Source organism: Thalassophryne amazonica, unplaced genomic scaffold, assembly GCF_902500255.1.
Source record: "Thalassophryne amazonica unplaced genomic scaffold, fThaAma1.1, whole genome shotgun sequence".
Lineage (NCBI taxonomy): Eukaryota > Metazoa > Chordata > Actinopteri > Batrachoidiformes > Batrachoididae > Thalassophryne > Thalassophryne amazonica.
This window is the reverse complement of record NW_022986286.1, coordinates 212114-232771: the sequence shown is the minus strand read 5'-3', so window position 1 is coordinate 232771 and position 20658 is coordinate 212114. Positions and strand designations below refer to the sequence as shown.

The 20658-nt window shown below is 43.5% G+C and overlaps 1 protein-coding gene across 1 annotated transcript in view; it reads right to left on the bottom strand.

Annotated features, from left to right (window-relative positions):
- Positions 1-789: 789 nt before the first annotated feature.
- The window catches only part of LOC117505980 (zinc finger and BTB domain-containing protein 40-like), a gene marked incomplete at its 3' end in the record, with an annotated part of 143295 nt that continues 123426 nt past the window's right edge, over positions 790-20658 (bottom strand). The window contains 2 exon segments of the mRNA XM_034165523.1: positions 790-946; positions 1153-1367. Of these exon segments, the coding sequence (XP_034021414.1) occupies positions 790-946; positions 1153-1367 (372 nt within the window).

The following is a 20658-nucleotide window of genomic DNA, read 5'->3' as shown; positions in this document are numbered from 1 at the left end:
GAGAGAGACAGACAGACAGAGAGAGAGACAGAGACAGAGAGACAGAGACAGAGAGACAGAGAGGCAGAGAGAGAGAGAGAGAGACAGACAGACAGAGAGAGAGACAGAGACAGAGAGAGAGACAGAGACAGAGAGAGAGACAGACAGAGACAGAGACAGACAGAGAGAGAGACAGACAGAGAGAGAGAGAGACAGAGAGAGAGACAGAGACAGAGAGGACAGAGAGAGAGAGAGGCAGAGAGAGAGAGAGAGAGAGACAGACAGACAGAGAGAGAGACAGAGACACAGAGAGAGAGAGGCAGAGAGAGAGAGAGAGAGAGAGATGCAAAGAGAGACACAGAGAGAGAGAGGCAGAGAGAGAGACAGAGACAGACAGACAGAGAGACAGACAGACAGACAGAGAGAGAGACAGAGAGAGAGAGAGAGAGAGAGATATTTCTTGTACATGTGAGCTCCAAGGAGATTTATAATGAGCTTCTACTGATGAAGAGTAAAGTTAAGTTTTGTAACCAGGCTGCAGTTTAATGAACATTTTCTGTACAGGTTACGGTCTCAGATATCAGGAAGCCTTCATGTTCCTGATGTTGCTTTCAGTTGATGTTCCTTAAAGCATGTTTCCCAGAGCTATATTCCATTTCAAAGTGCCTGAATGCATGTAAGAAAGGCTTCTTCAATTTAAATACAAATAAAAGTTCCTTTAGCTCAGTGTGTTTTTCTCTTGGGGTCTGTCTGGAACACGTGCTGCTGATGACGAGGAGCGGTTGATTCAGTTTCTGATGACCATCTCACCTTGGTGCTCAGCTGCTTGGTGCTTGGCCATGATGCTGGCACAGGGGAAGAACTTGAAGCAGGTCTCACACTGGAACAGGGTCTTCAGCTGCCGCGTGTTGTTAGCGAATACGTCGGGGTGGGTGGTGCGGTTGTGGTACCAGAGACCTGAGAGTTGCTGAGAGCACAGAGAGAAGACACAAACGTCACAGTTTTCAAGGAATCCAGAGGCGGAGCTCTTGACATCATTATGGTGCCAATCAGCTGAAATAAAAGCTGTGGACTGTTTGTCCTTCCAGCTCACCCCGTCCACCGTTTCCATGACAATCACAGACCCAAAGCCAAAGTCCCCTCAGATCAGTGAAGACAGAGAAGTGTCCCTACCTGGTAAGACTTGTTGCACAGGTCACAGCTGAAGGGCTTGGTGCCTGTGTGAGTGGCCTTGTGTTTGTCCAGCAGGGCGGCGCTGTTGAAAACCTTGTGACAGGTGGGACACTTGTGGAACTCCTTCGAATGGCACTCCTCGATGTGCTGGCGATGCTCCTCCAGTGAGGAGAAGCTCAGGCAGCATTTCTGACAATCCTGAGGCTCAGCCAGTTCTGACACAGACAAAAAGTTTGTCTGAAATTAAAGGTCTTGAAACTCACACCAGTACATCTTCCAGAAGAACTGGACCAAGCAGCTCCACGCTGAAAACAGCTGGCTTTGAAAGGAAAAGATCAGCTTTTATTTCCTGCTACTGACATCAAAACGTGTTCAACAGCAGCGGGTTTGACTCAGACCACAAGGACCCTGGAACATGTGGCTGACAGGTAGAGGCCATGGTTCCCTGGTATCATGACAAAGCTCAAGATGTCTGCATTACAATAATAACTGGTAACAGTAAGAATACTGGACTCACAGTAACATAACAGCACCTCATCTGACCTAGAGAAAATGTCTGATACGAGAGTCAATATTTTTTCCTCACAACATAAAGACTTAACAAATCGTCATCATTTAAGCAAGTGGTGCGTATAAGACGCCAAATGAAAGCTGTCTTTATATACGAGGTCTATTAGAAAAGTATCCGACCTTATTATTTTTTCAAAAACCATATGGATTTGAATCACGTGTGATTACATCAGACATGCTTGAACCCTCGTGGGCATGCGAGAGTTTTTTCACGCCTGTCGGTTACGTCATTCGCCTGTGGGCAGTCTTTGAGTGAGGAGTCGTCCACCCGCTCGTTGATTTTTTTCATTGTTTAGGAATGGCTCAGAGACTGCTGCTTTGTTTGATAAAAATTTTTTCAAAACTGTAAGGCACAACTGAATGGACACCATTCGATAAATTCAGCTGGTTTTCGGTAAAAATTTTAACGGCTGATGAGAGATTTTGGTCTGGTAGTGTCGCCGTAAGGACGGCCCACGGCACCTGACGGCGATCTGCGCTTCGAGGCGGCAGCGTCTCGCCGTTTCAAGTTGAAAACTTCCACATTTCAGGCTCTGTTGACCCAGGAAGTCGTCAGAGAACAGAGAACTTTCAGAAGAAGTCGGCATGAGGAGTTTATTCGGACATTCCATTGTTAACGGACATTTTGTAATGAAAGAACGTGCGGGCAGAGTCGCATGTCGGGCCGGACCCGACTGCGGGGGGTCGCAACAGGAAAAACACCTCCGTTGGAAACCTTAACGGGCAAGTTGGAACATGCCCAATCTGTTAAACAATTTCTCAGATACTCACTTGTTGAAAGCCATCAAAAGCCTCCTGAATTTTACAAATGGTTTTCAACACGGAGGTGTTTTTCCTGTCGCGGCGCACACAGATTCGCCGAGTCGTCACGGAAACGACTCGGCGAATTTGCGTGCACGTCTTTCATTACAAAATGTCCTTAAACAGTGGAATGTCCGCATAAAGTCCTCATGCCGGCCTCTTCTGAATTTTCTCTGTTCTCTCACGACGTCCTGGGTGAATTAAGCCTTAAATTTGGATGTTTTCAGGTCGAAACAGGCCGACAACGGCGCCTGGAAGCGCTGCAGGACGTCTCGCTCTGTGGGAAGTCCTTACAGCGACAGAAACACCCCATAATCTCTCATCAGCCATTAAACTTTTCACTGAAAACCATCTTAATTTCTCGAATAGTGTCCACTCGGATATTCCTCACAGGTCCAGAAAAAATTTTGATAAAACAACGCGCGCCGTCTGGAGCAGCGTGTGAAACAAAGGAATTCAGCCGAGAGGGCGGGACCACATCTCACTCAAGGCCTGCCCACAGGGAAATGACGTCACTGACACGCGTGAAAAAACTCACGCATGCGCACGAGGGTTCAAGCATGATTGGTGTAATCGCACGTCATTCAAATCCATATAGTTAAAAAAAAATAATAAAAGGGTCGGTTTATTGTCTAATAGACCTTGTAGAATCAAATACATTTTGAACAAGAACAAGCAGAGACTTCAGACCTCCGCCAAGGGTTGACGAGGACTCAAAATAACAGATATGTGATTTACATCGTGACCCGGACTTTACCTGGATCCAGATTCCACAACATAATGCAATAACTGCACACGGATCCATAACAGTCCGACAGATCAAGATGTTGCAATCTCATATTTAATTCACAAGCTGAAACAAAATAGTGTCTTCCTGATCTTGGTTTTACATCACAATGTCGTATGTTTCTGCTGCAGAACCTGCATGTTGATCCAGATCACTCCCAAGAAATCCTGAGCCAGATTCTGGATCATCTCCCAAATTCACTGGAGTCTTCTATGCCCTAATATCTATCTGTGGCGAAACATTCGTCAAAATCCATGCAGTAGTTTTGATGATGATGATGATGAATACTTTATTGAGCAAGTTAAAAACATTTATACATTGCGCACATTCATCTTTGAAAATCCGTACATTACTCAAAGGGAGTAGAATGAAGTAAAACTTATATTTCCTACCCCTTTCACATGTTTTATTTTCGACTACGCAGACAAGAATAAATAAAAAAAATTTTGAGATCATATATACCTATATAAACACACACCTTGCATTATACATATCAACATGTATTTACATAAATACACTACCTCTATACACAAATACCCTTACATACACCAATACACACACTAGATTCAATGAGATTTGACAATATAACACTTTTAACCCACATACATGCACCCATGGGCACCCAGCCCATGCATGCATGCACATTTACCTATATTCGATTAAACTTGATGATATAATAATTTTTTTTTTTTCCCCACACACATGTATCATGGGCAACTCGTGTGCATTCATATTTCCCATACGTTTGTCATGCCCAAATAATATAACAGTTTAGATCCACAAACATGCACACCTGTATGTATACTAAGAATTATGTTATTCAGTTTCATATTTTTTTAATATTTTGAGTTTTAAATTTCTTTTGAATTGATGTACTGTAGTACATACTTTGATGTCCTCAGTTAGGTTATTCCATAAATCCACCCCATGTCTCGTAAGGCACATTTGTTTCATTGTTGTACGAGCACACTGTTTTTTTTAATTATATTTCCTTCTTAAATTGTAATCTCCCTCTCTTTCACTAAACAATTTTTGGAGGTTATCTGATAGTAGGTTTTGTTTCACTTTAAAAATAACTGGTAAAGTTTTAAATTCTGCAAGATCTCTAAATTTTAGTATTTTGGATTGTAAAAACAGTGTACTCGTATGATCTCTGAAGCCTACATTATGGATGATTCTTATTGCCCTTTTCTGTAACTTAAAAAGTGTGTCTACATTACTTTTATATGTATTACCCCATACCTCAATGCCATAGCTAATATATGGTAATATTAATGTGCAATAAATAATATATAAGGACTCCTGATCTAAGAAATGTTTGGCTTTCCCCATTATGGAAATACTTCTGGCCATTTTGGATTGTATGCTAGCAATGTGGGGTTTCCAGCACATCCTGTGATCGATTATTATTCCTAAAAATCTATATTGGTTAACCCTTTCAATAGGAACCATGTCAATTTTAAGATTTACTTTTGTTTTCATTTCTCGGTTTCCAAAGAGCATTAATTTTGTCTTTGAAATATTAAGTGACAATTTATTACTATCAAACCAATTTTTTAATTTAATAATTTCTATTTGCATTTCGATCATAAGTTGTTCCAGGTTTTCCCCAGAACATACTATCGTTGTGTCATCAGCAGAGGATAAATTTCAGTTTTTCAGAGATGAATTGCAAGCCATTAATATAAATTTTAAAAAGTTTAGGTCCTAAAACGGACCCTTGTGGAACTCCACAATGTATCTGTTTAAACAAAGATTTATATTCTCCTATTTGTACATATTGTTGCCTGTTGTTTAAATAAGATTGGAGCCAATTTAGTGCAATACCCGTTATGCCAATTTTTTCCAATTTACGGAATAATATGTTGTGGTTAATAGTATCAAACGCCTTTTTTAAGTCAATGAAGATCGCCATTGTATGTTTCTTTTTATCAATATTATTTGTTATTTCTTCCACTAAATCAATTAAAGCTAAAGTTGTTGATCTATTTTTTCTGAAACCATACTGGTTATCGTTTAATATCTTGAACTTTTCAATGTATTGATCTAACCGTACTGTATATAGTTTTTCTAAAATTTTTGAGAATTGAGATAACACAGATATAGGTCTATAATTTGAGAATAGATACTTATCTCCACTTTTATATATAGGTGTAATTTTGACAATCTTCATTTGACTTGGAAACTCTCCATTAATAAAAGATAAGTTATAGATATGACTTAGAGGTTTTGCAATTTCATTAATGACTTGTTTAATTATTGTAGTGTCCAACTTATTGCAATCTACTGATTTTTTTTGCCTTCAATTCATTAACAGTGTTTATTATTTCCATTTCGTCTGTTGCTGATAGAAAGAATGAATTTGAGTTTACTTGTTCAGTACCTATTTCTGAGGCTGAATATGGCATTTTTATTTCAGCTGCCAATTCTGGCCCTATATTGACAAAATAATGATTAAATGCATTTACTAGCTCTTCGTTGTTATAGATCTTTTTATCACTGTCAATGAAATAGTCCGGCAAGGTACTACGGTTCTCCTTTTTCCTGATGACACTATTTATTACATTCCAGAGGCCTTTAATATTTCCCTTGTTTTGTTCTAGTTGTGTTTTATAATACATCTTTTTACAATTTCTTAATACACGTCAACTTATTTATATATTTTATATTTATTTTCTGTTTCGATTGTTCTTTCTTTAATAAATACCCTGTATAGCCAGTTTTTCTTTTTACAGGCATTAATTAAACTGCTTGTCATCCATGGGTTGGTTTTAGCTTGTTGTTTGATTTGGATTGATTTCACAGGGCAACATTGATCATAGAGAGTCAAAAATATATTCAAAAAAGTGTTATAAGCCGAGTTAACCTCAGTTTCATCTAATATTACTTTCCAGTCTTGTTTTAATAGACTTTGTTTGAATATCATTATTGATTCATTTGTTTTTACTCTTATGAAATTAGTAATGGATGGTGGAAGTAATTACGTGCACGGCTTCATTGTATTAAAAATGATACTGTACTTGATTGAAATATGATATCCTGTGAAAAATAGAAATAATTGCACAAAAATGGGACTATAGGAGACTTCCGGGGCAGCGAGGAACAAGATGGCAGCATAATGTTGAGGTCCTGAGTGGATTCGAGAACAACCCCCCCAAAAATATGGAAAGACTGAAAATGTGAAATTAAACTGACAAGAAATGAGCGGGGGACGAGGACATAGAAGTGTAAGGGGGAAAAACATGTCCAAAGACCAAGAAGAATGCAATTATGAAGACAGGGCGGCAGACCAGGATAATGGCAACCGCGAAAAAAATGGCTCACTGCTGGAGGGACTCACTGCTATGACGATAGAGATACAAGACCTCAAAAAGCAGCTGAAGGAGGATCTCTCGAAATTCAAGGATGAGTTTAAGGAGGAGATGAGACGAGAGTTCACTGTATTTAAGGACGAAATGAAGCAATAAGTAGCCCAAAATGTCGTCGATATCCAACAACAGCAGAAGGACACAGCTAAAGCACAGGTGAGGATGGCGGAGATAGAAGAATGGAGTACGGAGGCAAGAGAAGTGACCCTCGCCCTGCTAAAGCAACAAACAAAACTACAAGACAAGCTGACTGAAGTGGAAGGACACGGAAGACGTAACTTGAAAATCTACAACATGACCGAAAAGGACAATGAATCCATCCCAGAGCTGGTGGAGGATCTCCTCCGTCAGGAGCTCGGAATACCGAAATACACATCCAGCGAACACATAGAAGTCTCGGAAGAAAGCCTCCGGCGGGAGCACACCCGAGGTCTATTGTTGTCAACTTTCTGAAATATGAAACCAAAGAGAAAATTCTGACCAAAGCCTGGAAAGAAATAATCCAAGTCGAGGGGAGATGGATTTTTTTTAACCATGATTATTATGATGAAACGCAAATCTTATTCCGAGATCAAAAAAGCACTCAAAGACAAAAAGATACGCTTTCAGACACCCCTGAGCAGGACACGGATCCACTGGTTAGACGGGTATATTGACTGGTTAGAAGGTACACTGGTGTGCAGTGGCGACTTCAATGTACTACTGAACTATAGGCTGGACAAAACGAGTACTAAGGGAAGCAAACAACAAATTAATAAGTACATGAACACAATGATGCCAAAGATGGATTTACTTGATGTATGGTGAGAATTCCACCCAATTGATCGGGACTACACCCACTACTCAGCTCCACATGACGTGTACTCCAGAACTGATTATTTTTTAATGGCCAAGAGAGATGGTCACAGAGTGAGGGAGTGCAGGATAGGAAGAGCTGACATCTCAGACCACAATGAAGTCTACCTAAAAATTAACATGAATAATAAGAGAAATGAAACAATATGGAGGCTTAACAAAGGTACACTGAACAACAAGGGGCTAGTAGGGAAATCAAAAGGAGAAATTATTAGATATACAGTAGGAAGGAATATGATAATGGGATGGTAGACCCAACCATTCTATGGGATGCCCTGAAAAAGGTAATTAGAGGGAGGGTGATATCATATACAGCATATGTAAAAAGAACCAGAACAGAAACATATCAAGAACAAATTGAAAAATTAAAAGCAATCAAAAGATTCAGAAATAATTAACTGGATGAAAGAAATTAAGGGAAAAATAGATGATATCTTGTTGGAAGAGGTGGAGAAGAAAGCAATGTTCATCAAACAGACTTACTATGAGGGAGGATCTAAGGCCCCTAAATCTATGGCTAGCAATAGCTACAAAGCAGAATGCTACACTGACCTCTGAGATCACAGCAGAAGAGATTAAAAAAGCAATCAGAAGAGCAAAATCAGGTAAATCACTGGGCTCTGACGGATTGGGGGCTTCCTTCAATAAAACATTTAAGGAAGAGCTAATTCCACTATTACAGGATTGTTTCAACTATAGTCTTACAATAGGTAAAATCCCTCCCTCATGGAAAGAGGCCATTATCTCCATAATCCCGAAGGAAGGTAAAGATAGGGAGCATTGCCACAACTACAGGCCTATATCACTTTTAAATGTTGACTATAAACTTTACACCTCAATTATCAATCAATCAATCAATTTTATTTATTTGGCGCCAAATCACAACAAACAGTTGCTCCAAGGTGCTTTATATTGTAAGGCAAGGCCATACAATAATTACGTAAAAACCCCAACGGTCAAAACGACCCCCTGTGAGCAAGCACTTGGCGACAGTGGGAAGGAAAAACTCCCTTTTAACAGGAAGAAACCTCCAGCAGAACCAGGCTCAGGGAGGGGCAGTCTTCTGCTGGGACTGGTTGGGGCTGAGGGAGAGAACCAGGAAAAAGACATGCTGTGGAGGGGAGCAGAGATCAATCACTAATGATTAAATGCAGAGTGGTGCATACAGAGCAAAAAGAGAAAGAAACACTCAGTGCATCATGGGAACCCCCAGCAGTACTAAGTCTATAGCAGCATAACTAAGGGATGGTTCAGGGTCACCTGATCCAGCCCTAACTATAAGCTTTAGCAAAAAGGAAAGTTTTAAGCCTAATCTTAAAAGTAGAGAGGGTGTCTGTCTCCCTGATCTGAATTGGGAGGTGGTTCCACAGGAGAGGAGCCTGAAAGCTGAAGGCTCTGCCTCCCATTCTACTCTTACAAACCCTAGGCACTGCAAGTAAGCCTGCAGTCTGAGAGCGAAGCGCTCTATTGGGGTGATATGGTACTATGAGGTCCCTAAGATAAGATGGGACCTGATTATTCAAAACCTTATAAGTAAGAAGAAGAATTTTAAATTCTATTCTAGAATTAACAGGAAGCCAATGAAGAGAGGCCAATATGGGTGAGATATGCTCTCTCCTTCTAGTCCCCGTCAGTACTCTAGCTGCAGCATTTTGAATTAACTGAAGGCTTTTCAGGGAACTTTTAGGACAACCTGATCATAATGAATTACAATAGTCCAGCCTAGAGGAAATAAATGCATGAATTTGTTTTTCAGCATCACTCTGAGACAAGACCTTTCTGATTTTAGAGATATTGCGTAAATGCAAAAAAGCAGTCCTACATATTTGTTTAATATGCGCTTTGAAGGACATATCCTGATCAAAAATGACTCCAAGATTTCTCACAGTATTACTAGAGGTCAGGGTAATGCCATCCAGAGTAAGGATCTGGTTAGACACCATGTTTCTAAGATTTGTGGGGACAAGTACAATAACTTCAGCTTTATCTGAGTTTAAAAGCAGGAAATTAGAGGTCATCCATGTCTTTATGTCTGTAAGACAATCCTACAGTTTAGCTAATTGGTGTGTGTCCTCTGGCTTCATGGATAGATAAAGCTGGGTATCATCTGCGTAACAATGAAAATTTAAGCAATGCCGTCTAATAATACTGCCTAAGGGAAGCATGTATAAAGTGAATAAAATTGGTCCTAGCACAGAACCTTGTGGAACTCCATAATTAACCTTAGTCTGTGAAGAAGATTCCCTATTTACATGAACAAATTGTAATCTATTAGATAAATATGATTCAAACCACCGCAGCGCAGTGCCTTTAATACCTATGGCATGCTCTAATCTCTGTAATAAAATTTTATGGTCAACAGTATCAAAAGCAGCACTGAGGTCTAACAGAACAAGCACAGAGATGAGTCCACTGTCTGAGGCCATAAGAAGATCATTTGTAACCTTCACTAATGCTGTTTCTGTACTATGATGAATTCTAAAACCTGACTGAAACTCTTCAAATAGACCATTCCTCTGCAGATGATCAGTTAGCTGTTTTACAACTACCCTTTCAAGAATTTTTGAGAGAAAAGGAAGGTTGGAGATTGGCCTATAATTAGCTAAGATAGCTGGGTCAAGTGATGGCTTTTTAAGTAATGGTTTAATTACTGCCACCTTAAAAGCCTGTGGTACATAGCCGACTAACAAAGATAGATTGATCATATTTAAGATCGAAGCATTAAATAATGGTAGGGCTTCCTTGAGCAGCCTGGTAGGAATGGGGTCTAATAGACATGTTGATGGTTTGGATGAAGTAACTAATGAAAATAACTCAGACAGAACAATCGGAGAGAAAGAGTCTAACCAAATACCGGCATCACTGAAAGCAGCCAAAGATAACGATACGTCTTTGGGATGGTTATGAGTAATTTTTTCTCTAATAGTTAAAATTTTATTAGCAAAGAAAGTCATGAAGTCATTACTAGTTAAAGTTAAAGGAACACTCGGCTCAATAGAGCTCTGACTCTTTGTCAGCCTGGCTACAGTGCTGAAAAGAAACCTGGGGTTGTTCTTATTTTCTTCAATTAGTGATGAGTAGTAAGATGTCCTAGCTTTATGGAGGGCTTTTTTATAGAGCAACAGACTCTTTTTCCAGGCTAAGTGAAGATCTTCTAAATTAGTGAGACGCCATTTCCTCTCCAACTTATGGGTTATCTGCTTTAAGCTGCGAGTTTGTGAGTTATACCACGGAGTCAGGCACTTCTGATTTAAAGCTCTCTTTTTCAGAGGAGCTACAGCATCCAAAGTTGTCTTCAATGAGGATGTAAAACTATTGATGAGATACTCTATCTCACTTACAGAGTTTAGGTAGCTACTCTGCACTGTGTTGGTATATGGCATTAGAGAACATAAAGAAGGAAACATATCCTTAAACCTAGTTACAGCGCTTTCTGAAAGACTTCTAGTGTAATGAAACTTATTCCCCACTGCTGGGTAGTCCATCAGAGTAAATGTAAATGTTATTAAGAAATTATCAGACAGAAGGGAGTTTTCAGGGAATACTGTTAAATCTTCAATTTCCATACCATAAGTCAGAACAAGATCTAAGATATGATTAAAGTGGTGGGTGGACTCATTTACATTTTGAGCAAAGCCAATTGAGTCTAATAGTAGATTAAATGCAGTGTTGAGGCTGTCATTCTCAGCATCTGTGTGGATGTTAAAATCGCCCACTATAATTATCTTATCTGAGCTAAGCACTAAGTCAGACAAAAGGTCTGAAAATTCACAGAGAAACTCACAGTAACGACCAGGTGGACGATAGATAATAACAAATAAAACTGGTTTTTGGATGGACAAGACTAAGAGTCAAGCTTTCAAATAAATTAAAGCTCTGTCTGGGTTTTTGATTAATTAATAAGCTGGAATGGAAGATTGCTGCTAATCCTCCGCCTCGGCCCGTGCTACGAGCATTCTGGCAGTTAGTGTGACTCGGGGGAGTTGACTCATTTAAACTAACATATTCATCCTGCTGTAACCAGGTTTCTGTAAGGCAGAATAAATCAATATGTTGATCAATTATTATATCATTTACTAACAGGGACTTAGAAGAGAGACACCTAATGTTTAATAGACCACATTTAACTGTTTTAGTCTGTGGTGCAGTTGAAGGTGCTATATTATTTTTTCTTTTTGAATTTTTATGCTTAAATAGATTTTTGCTGGTTATTGGTGGTCTGGGAGCAGGCACCATCTCCACGGGGATGGGGTCATGAGGGGATGGCAGGGGGAGAGAAGCTGCAGAGAGGTGTGTAAGACTACAACTCTGCTTCCTGGTCCCAACCCTGGATAGTCACGGTTTGGAGGATTTAAGAAAATTGGCCAGATTTCTAGAAATCAATCAATCAATCAATCAATTTTTTTATATAGCGCCAAATCACAACAAACAGTTGCCCCAAGGCACTTTATATTGTAAGGCAAGGCCATACAATAATTATGTAAAACCCCAACGGTCAAAACGACCCCCTGTGAGCAAGCACTTGGCTACAGTGGGAAGGAAAAACTCCCTTTTAACAGGAAGAAACCTCCAGCAGAACCAGGCTCAGGGAGGGGCAGTCTTCTGCTGGGACTGGTTGGGACTGAGGGAGAGAACCAGGAAAAAGACATGCTGTGGAGGGGAGCAGAGATCGATCACTAATGATTAAATGCAGAGTGGTGCATACAGAGCAAAAAGAGAAAGAAACAGTGCATCATGGGAACCCCCCAGCAGTCTACGTCTATAGCAGCATAACTAAGGGATGGTTCAGGGTCACCTGATCCAGCCCTAACTATAAGCTTTAGCAAAAAGGAAAGTTTTAAGCCTAATCTTAAAAGTAGAGAGGGTGTCTGTCTCCCTGATCTGAATTGGGAGCTGGTTCCACAGGAGAGGAGCCTGAAAGCTGAAGGCTCTGCCTCCCATTCTACTCTTACAAACCCTAGGAACTACAAGTAAGCCTGCAGTCTGAGAGCGAAGCGCTCTATTGGGGTGATATGGTACCACGAATGAGAGCTGCTCCATCCAAAGTGGGATGGATGCCGTCTCTCCTAACAAGACCAGGTTTTCCCCAGAAGCTTTGCCAATTATCTATGAAGCCCACCTCATTTTTTGGACACCACTCAGACAGCCAGCAATTCAAGGAGAACATGCGGCTAAACATGTCACTCCCGGTCCGATTGGGGAGGGGCCCAGAGAAAACTACAGAGTCCGACATTGTTTTTGCAAAGTTACACACCGATTTAATGTTAATTTTAGTGACCTCCGATTGGTGTAACCGGGTGTCATTACTGCCGACGTGAATTACAATCTTACCAAATTTACGCTTAGCCTTAGCCAGCAGTTTCAAATTTCCGTCAATGTCGCCTGCTCTGGCCCCCGGAAGACAATTGACTATGGTTGCTGGTGTCGCTAACTTCACATTTCTCAAAATAGAGTCGCCAATAACCAGAGTTTGATCCTCGGCGGGTGTGTCGTCGAGTGGGGAAAAACGGTTAGAAATGTGAACGGGTTGGCGGTGTACACGGGGCTTCTGTTTAGAACTACGCTTCCTCCTCACAGTCACCCAGTCAGCCTGCTTGGGATCTGCCAGGGGGGAACTAACGGCGGCTAAGCTACCTTGGTCCGCACCGACTACAGGGGCCTGGCTAGCTGTAGAATTTTCCACGGTGCGGAGCCGAGTCTCCAATTCGCCCAGCCTGGCCTCCAAAGCTACGAATAAGCTACACTTATTACAAGTACCATTACTGCTAAAGGAGGCCGAGGAATAACTAAACATTTCACACCCAGAGCAGAAAAGTGTGGGAGAGACAGGAGAAGCCGCCATGCTAAATCGGCTAAGAGCTAGTAGCTACGCTAACCTAGCGGATTCCTAAAAACACGCAAAGTGAATAATTTAGAGGTGATTCAGCAGAAGGAGTGCTTTAGTTAAGGCACGTAAAGATTACACTGGGAAACAAATCGTAATCTAGATAACTAGATCAATCTAACTGCGCAGATTAAACAGCTAACAGATACAGAAAAACACCGCTGTGCTCCGGAACAGGAAGTGATACAATACCGCAGTGAGAGCCAACCACCAGTAGAGGTCTATCAATTCAAATCAATTCAATGGAAAAATGTGTCCAAACCAATACAGTAGATACCTGCAAATAAGGGATTACTATGAGAAAGAGAAAAAAGTGGCCACCAACAATGAAATTATTGAAGTATTTCAGAAAGTATACAAAGGAGAAAAATGCAGAGTAATCTCAGTTCTATATAGCAACTTGATATTGTGCAACAAATCCTCCTCTCTGTATATCAAGGAGAAGTGGGAAAAGGAAGTGAATGATGAAATAACTGAGGAGGAATGGCAGAGTATTTGAAAAACACAGTGCACATCCACGAGCTCCAGGATCTAGAAGGAATTCAATTGGAAAGGTATGGTCAGGTTCTTCATAACTCCAAAGCTCAGAAAAGCAGTGGTGTCTACACCGCAACAGTGCTGGAGAGCACGTGGACACACAGATGCAGACCGTACCCATATATTTTGGGTCTGCCAAAAGATAAAAGTGTATTGGGACAAAACGTTCAAGATACTCTACTTGGGGAACTTAACACAAAACATCCATCCATCCATCCATTTTCTTCCTCTTTAGTCATTTTTGATCAGGATATGTCTTTCAATGCGCATATTAAGCAAATATGTAGGACTGCTTTTTTGAATTTGTGCAATATCTCTAAAATTAGAAAGGTCTTGTCTCAGAGTGATGCTGAAAAACTAATTCATGCATTTATTTCCTCTAGGCTGGACTACTGTAATTCATTATTATCAGGTTGTCCTAAAAGTTCCCTGAAAAGCCTTCAGTTAATTCAAAATGCTGCAGCTAGAGTACTGACGGGGACGAGAAGGAGAGAGCATATTTCACCCATATTGGCCTCTCTTCATTGGCTCCCTGTTAATTCTAGACTAGAATTTAAAATTCTTCTTCTTACTTATAAGGTTTTGAATAATCAGGTCCCATCTTATCTTAGGGACCTCGTAGTACCATATCACCCCAATAGAGCGCTTCGCTCTCAGACTGCAGGCTTATTTGTAGTTCCTAGGGTTTGTAAGAGTAGAATGGGAGGCAGAGCCTTCAGCTTTCAGGCTCCTCTCCTGTGGAACCAGCTCCCAATTCAGATCAGGGAGACAGACACCCTCTCTACTTTTAAGATTAGGCTTAAAACTTTCCTTTTTGCTAAAGCTTATAGTTAGGGCTGGATCAGGTGACCCTGAGCCATCCCTTAGTTATGCTGCTATAGACTTAGACTGCTGGGGGGTTCCCATGATGCACTGAGTGTTTCTTTCTCTTTTTGCTCTGTATGCACCACTCTGCATTTAATCATTAGTGATCGATCTCTGCTCCCCTCCACAGCATGTCTTTTTCCTGGTTCTCTCCCTCAGCCCCAACCAGTCCCAGCAGAAGACTGCCCCTCCCTGAGCCTGGTTCTGCTGGAGGTTTCTTCCTGTTAAAAGGGAGTTTTTCCTTCCCACTGTTGCCAAGTGCTTGCTCACAGGGGGTCGTTTTGACCGTTGGGGTGTTTCTGTAATTATTGTATGGCCTTGCCTTACAATATAAGGCGCCTTGGGGCAACTGTTTGTTGTGATTTGGCGCTATATAAATAAAATTGATTGATTGATTGACATGTCACCCACTGAGCATGTTTGGGATGCTCTGGACCGGCGTATACGACAGCGTATACCAGTTCCTGCCAATATCCAGCAACTTCGCACAGCCAATGAAGAGGAGTGGACCAACATTCCACAGGCCATAATTGACAGCCTGATCAACTCTATGCGAAGGAGATGTGTTGCACTGCATGAGGCAAATGGTGGTCACACCAGATACTGACTGGTATCCCCCCCCCCAATAAAACAAAACTGCACCTTTCAGACTGGCCTTTTATTGTGGGCAGTCTAAGGCACACCTGTGCACTAATCATGGTGTCTAATCAGCATCTTGATATGGCACACCTGTGAGGTGGGATGGATTATCTCAGCAAAGGAGAAGTGCTCACTATCACAGATTTAGACTGGTTTGTGAACAATATTTGAGGGAAATGGTGATATTGTGTATTGTAAAGTTTTAGATCTTTGAGTTCATCTCATACAAAATGGGAGCAAAACCAAAAGTGTTGCGTTTATATTTTTGTTGAGTGTACATTAAACCTCTACAACCAGACTTTGTGGAGGTACAACTTAACTGAGGGCAACAGATTTTTTTTTTCTGCTCATCGGTTACTTTACCATTCCACCCGGCAATATGTATAGTGTAGGTGTGCACTGTCTCTCTCCCTTTTGAGTTCTTTAAGTTCCAAAATGTTTGTTCTAATAAAAACAAAAAAAACAAAAAAAAAAACAGGTGGTGGAATGTATAGAAAACCTTTTTGTACTTGTGAGGTATATGTTGTAAACCACTATCTGTAAATAAAGAATTTCGAAAAAAAAAAAAAAATCAACCGAACTGGTGACAAAGGGCAGCCCTAGCGAAGGCCAACGTGCACTGGAAACAGGTTTGACTTACTACCGGCAATGCGAACCAAGCTCCTGCTGCGGTCGTACAGGGACCGGATAGCCTTTAGCAAAGGACCCCGGATCCCATACTCCCGAAGCACCCAACACAGTGTGCCCCAAGGGACATGGTCGAACGCCTTCTCCAGATCCACAAAACACACGTGGAGTGGTTGGGCGAACTCCCATAAACCCTCGAGCACCCAATGGAGCGTATAGAGCTGGTCCAGTGTGCCGCGACCAGGACGAAAACCACACTGCTCCTGAATCCGAGGTTTGACCATCGGTCGAATTCTCCTCTCCAGTACTCTGGAATAGACCTTACCGGGGAGGCTGAGGATTGTGATCCCCCTATAGTTGGAATACACCCTCCGGTCCCCCTTCTTAAACAGAGGGACCACCACCCCGGTTTGCCAATCCAGAGGCACTGTCCCCGATCGCCACGCGATGTTGCAGAGGCGTGTCAGCCAAGACAGTCCCACAACATCCAGAGACTTAAGGTACTCAGGACGGATTTCACCCACCCCAGGAGCCTTGCCACCGAGGAGCTTTCTAACCACCTCGGTGACTTCGGCCTGGGTAATGGACGAGTCCGCCTCGGAGTCCCCAGTCTCTGCTTCCTCCTCGGAAGACGTGACGATGGGATTGAAAAGATCCTCCAAGTATTCCTTCCACCGTCCGACAACATCCCCAGTCAGGGTCAACAGCTCCCCACCCGCACCGTAAACAGTGCTGGTGGAGAGCTGCTTCCGCCTCCCGAGGCGTCGGATGGTTTGCCAGAATCTCTTCGAGGCCAACCGATAGTCCTCCTCCAATGGCCTCCCCGAACTCCTCCCAGACCTGAGTTTTTGCCTCTGCGACCGCACGGGCTATGGCACGTTTGGCATGCCGGTACCCGTCAGCTACCTCCGGGGTCCCACCTACCAACAAAGATAAGTAGGACTCCTTCTTCAGCTTGACGGCATCCCTTACTTCCGGCGTCCACCACTGGGTTCGGGGATTGCTGCCGCGACAGGCACCAGAGACCCTGCGACCACAGTTACAAGCGGCCGCATCGACAATGGAGGTGGAGAACATGGTCCACTCAGACTTCTGTCTCCAACCTCCCCCGGGATCTGGGAGAAGCTCTCCCGGAGGTGGGAGTTGAAGACCTCGCTGACAGAGGGTTCTGCCAGTCGTTCCCAGCAGACCCTCATGATACGTTTGGGCCTGCCAGGTCTGACCGGCTTCCTCCCATCCCAGCGGATCCAACTCACCACCAGGTGGTGATCGGTCGACAGCTCTGCCTCTCTCTTCACTCAAGTGTCCGAGACACATAGCCGAAGGTCAGATGATACGACTACAAAGTCGATCATCAACCTCCAGCTCAGGGTGTCCTGGTGCCACGTGCACTTATGGACACCCTTGTGCTCGAAAATGGTGTTTGTGATGGACAAACTGTGACTAGCACAGAAGTCCAACAACTGAACACCACTCGGGTACAGATCGGGGAGGCCGTGCTTCCCGATCACCCCCCTCCAGGTCTCACTGTCGCCACCCACGTGGGCATTGAAATCCCCCAGGAGAACAATGGAGTCCCCAGTCGGAGAGCTATCTAGTACCCCTCCCAGGGACACCAAGAAGGTCGGGAACTCTGCACTGCTGCTCGGCCCATAGGTTGAGACAACAGTGAGAGACCTGTCCCCAACCCGAAGGTGTAGGGACGCGGCCCTCTCGTTCACTGGAGTGAACTCCAACACATGGCGACCGAGCTGGGGAGCAATAAGCAATGCGACCCCAGCTCTCCGCCTCAGCCCGTGGGCAACGCTAGAAAAATAAAGCGTTCAGCCCCTCTCCAGGAGTTGGGTACCAGAGCCCAAGCTGTGCGTGGAGGTGAGCCCGACTATCTCTAGTTGGTATCTCTCAACCTCCCGCACAAGCTCTGGCTCCTTCCCCCCCAGGGAGGTGACATTCCACGTCCCAACAGCCAGGGGCTGTGAGCATGGACCGGGCCGCTGGGCCACCCGCCCTCGACCGCCACCCAATCCTCTCTGCACCCGACCCCCATGGCCCTCTCTGCAGGTGGTGAACCCACAGGAGGGCGGGCCAACGTCGCTTTTTTGGGCTGAGCCCGGCCGGGTCCCATGGGCTAAGGCCCGACCACCAGGCGCTTGCGCGCGAGCCCCAACCCCAGGCCTGGCTCCAGGGTGGGGCCCCGGCTCCGCCATACCGGCCGACGTCTCAGTCCTTGATTTTTTTTTTTTTTACTGGTCATAGAGGTTTAACACAAAACATAACAGAGGAACAGACACAGAGACTCACTGTCAGGAGAAAAATCAAAACAAAGATGTTATTCTAAAAATGCAATCAGCCTTGATTTTGCATCAGGATGCCAGGATGGCAAACTCTGCCTTTTGGCAACCCACTTGATGGACATCCATCGTAGCAACGGAGAACTTTAATCCCTATAGTAGAGAAATGATCCAAGGTAATCAGAGGAACATCCTCATGATCCAAAACATGCCTCCAACTGAACCAAGGACTTCATCAGGAGGAATAACAGGAAGGTTCCATCAGCTGAACTTAAAGCAACAGAGCAACATTTCAACTCCTGAAGATTTAAGGTGAAATGAAACATGTCATGCAGCAGATAACAGAATGTTTACAGATTAATCTAAAGAACAGGTCACACTTGAGCCAATAGCACTAGCTGATAAGTTGTGAATTAAAAATGTTTGCCCATTAACCAATCACCTGTCGTCATCCACTAGAATTTGGGCTAAGACAGAAAGATATTTTAGTGCAGCAGATAACTGAAACAATCCTTCAAATGAAGATAGAAGCACCAAATTCAGCACAAATACTCCTTAGACATTACACTTTTGAAAAATCCGATTGGCCACTTGAATTTTCAATAGGCAGCTAGGTAGGGGTCAACTGAAGAATTACACAGGGGTCAAAAATTAAAAATCCTCCAATCATACTGAAAATTATACTAAATTATTTATCTGGACATAAATATTTTAAAAAGATATAGTTTCAACTATCTATGACTGAATGTTCTGGAGTTCACTCGCTCACTCATCTTCAACAACTTTATCTGGGATTGGGTCGTGGTGGCAACAGCTCCAGCAGGGGATCTCAAACTTCCCTTAACCACCTCTGACTGGGGGATACCAAGACATTCCCAGGCCAGTGTGGAGATATAATCTCTCCACCTAGTCCTGGGTCTTCCCCGGGGTCTCCTCCCAGCTGGACGTACCTGGAATGCCTCCTTAGGAAGGCGCCCAGGGGGCATCCTTACCAGATGCCCAAACCACCACAGCTGGCTCCGGGCTTCTCACCCTATCTCAAAGGGAGACACCAGCCACCCTCCTAAGGAAGCCCATTTCTGCCACCCGCGATTTAGTTCTTTCAGTCATGACCCAACCTTCATGACCATAGGTGAGAGTAGAAACGAAGACTGACCAGTAGATTGAGAGCTTCACCTCTTGGCTCAGCTCACTTTTCATCACAACAGTACAGTAGAGTGAATGCAACACCGCCCCTGCTGCACCAATTCTCTGGCCAATCTCATGCTCCATTGTCTCCTCACTCGTGAACAAGACCCCGAAGTACTTGAACTCCTTCACTTGGGGCAAGGCCTCATTCCCTACCCAGAGTAGGCAATCCATCGGTTTCCTGCTGAGAACCATGAGCTCAGATTTAAGGTACTGATCCTCATCCCAGCCACTTCATACTCAGCTGAAAACCAATCCAGTGAGTGTTGGAGGTCACAGGCTGATGAAGCCAACAGGACTACATCATCTGCAAAAAGCAGCGATGAGACCCTGAGCCCACCAAACTGAAGACCATCCTCCCCCTAACTACACCTCAATATCATGTCCATAAAGGATTGGTGACAAGGTGCGGCCCTGGCGGAGGCCGACCCCCACCACAAACAAGTCCGACTTACTGCCGAGCACCCAAACACAGCTCTCGCTTTGTGAGTAGAAAGACTGGATGGCCCTGAGAAGGGACCTCCTCACTCCATACTCCCGCAGCACCTCCCACAGTATCTCCCGGGGTACACGATCATGAGATCAGCATTTCTGGACAGATCTCATCAACCCCCGGGCTCTGCCACCAGGGAAACTGATGATCTCCTGTCAGCTTCCAGCTCTGTCCCTACTATAGAGGGTGCTCCAATCTGGTGTAGGAGTCCCTCAAACCTTTCCTTCCAGTGCCCAATTACCTCCTCAGTTGAGGTCAACAGAGTCCCAATCCTTACTGCAGATAGCTTGGATGGTTCCCCTTTTTTTCTCCGTGGTTACTCTGAACTCCTCTCACACCCGGTGCTTTATGTCCCTCACAACAGAGGCTGCTGCCCTTTGGGCCTGTCAGTACCTTGCAACTGCCTCTGGAGTCCTTCCAGGATAACATATCCCAGAAGGACTCTTTCTTCATTCAGAAGGCTTCCCTGACCACCAGTGTGCACCACGCTGTTTGAGGGTTGCCACCCCTTGAGGCACCTAAGACCTTCAGGCCACAGCTCCCCACTGTGACTTAATCAATGGAAGCTTAGAACATTGCCCATTCAGGTTCAATGCCTCCAA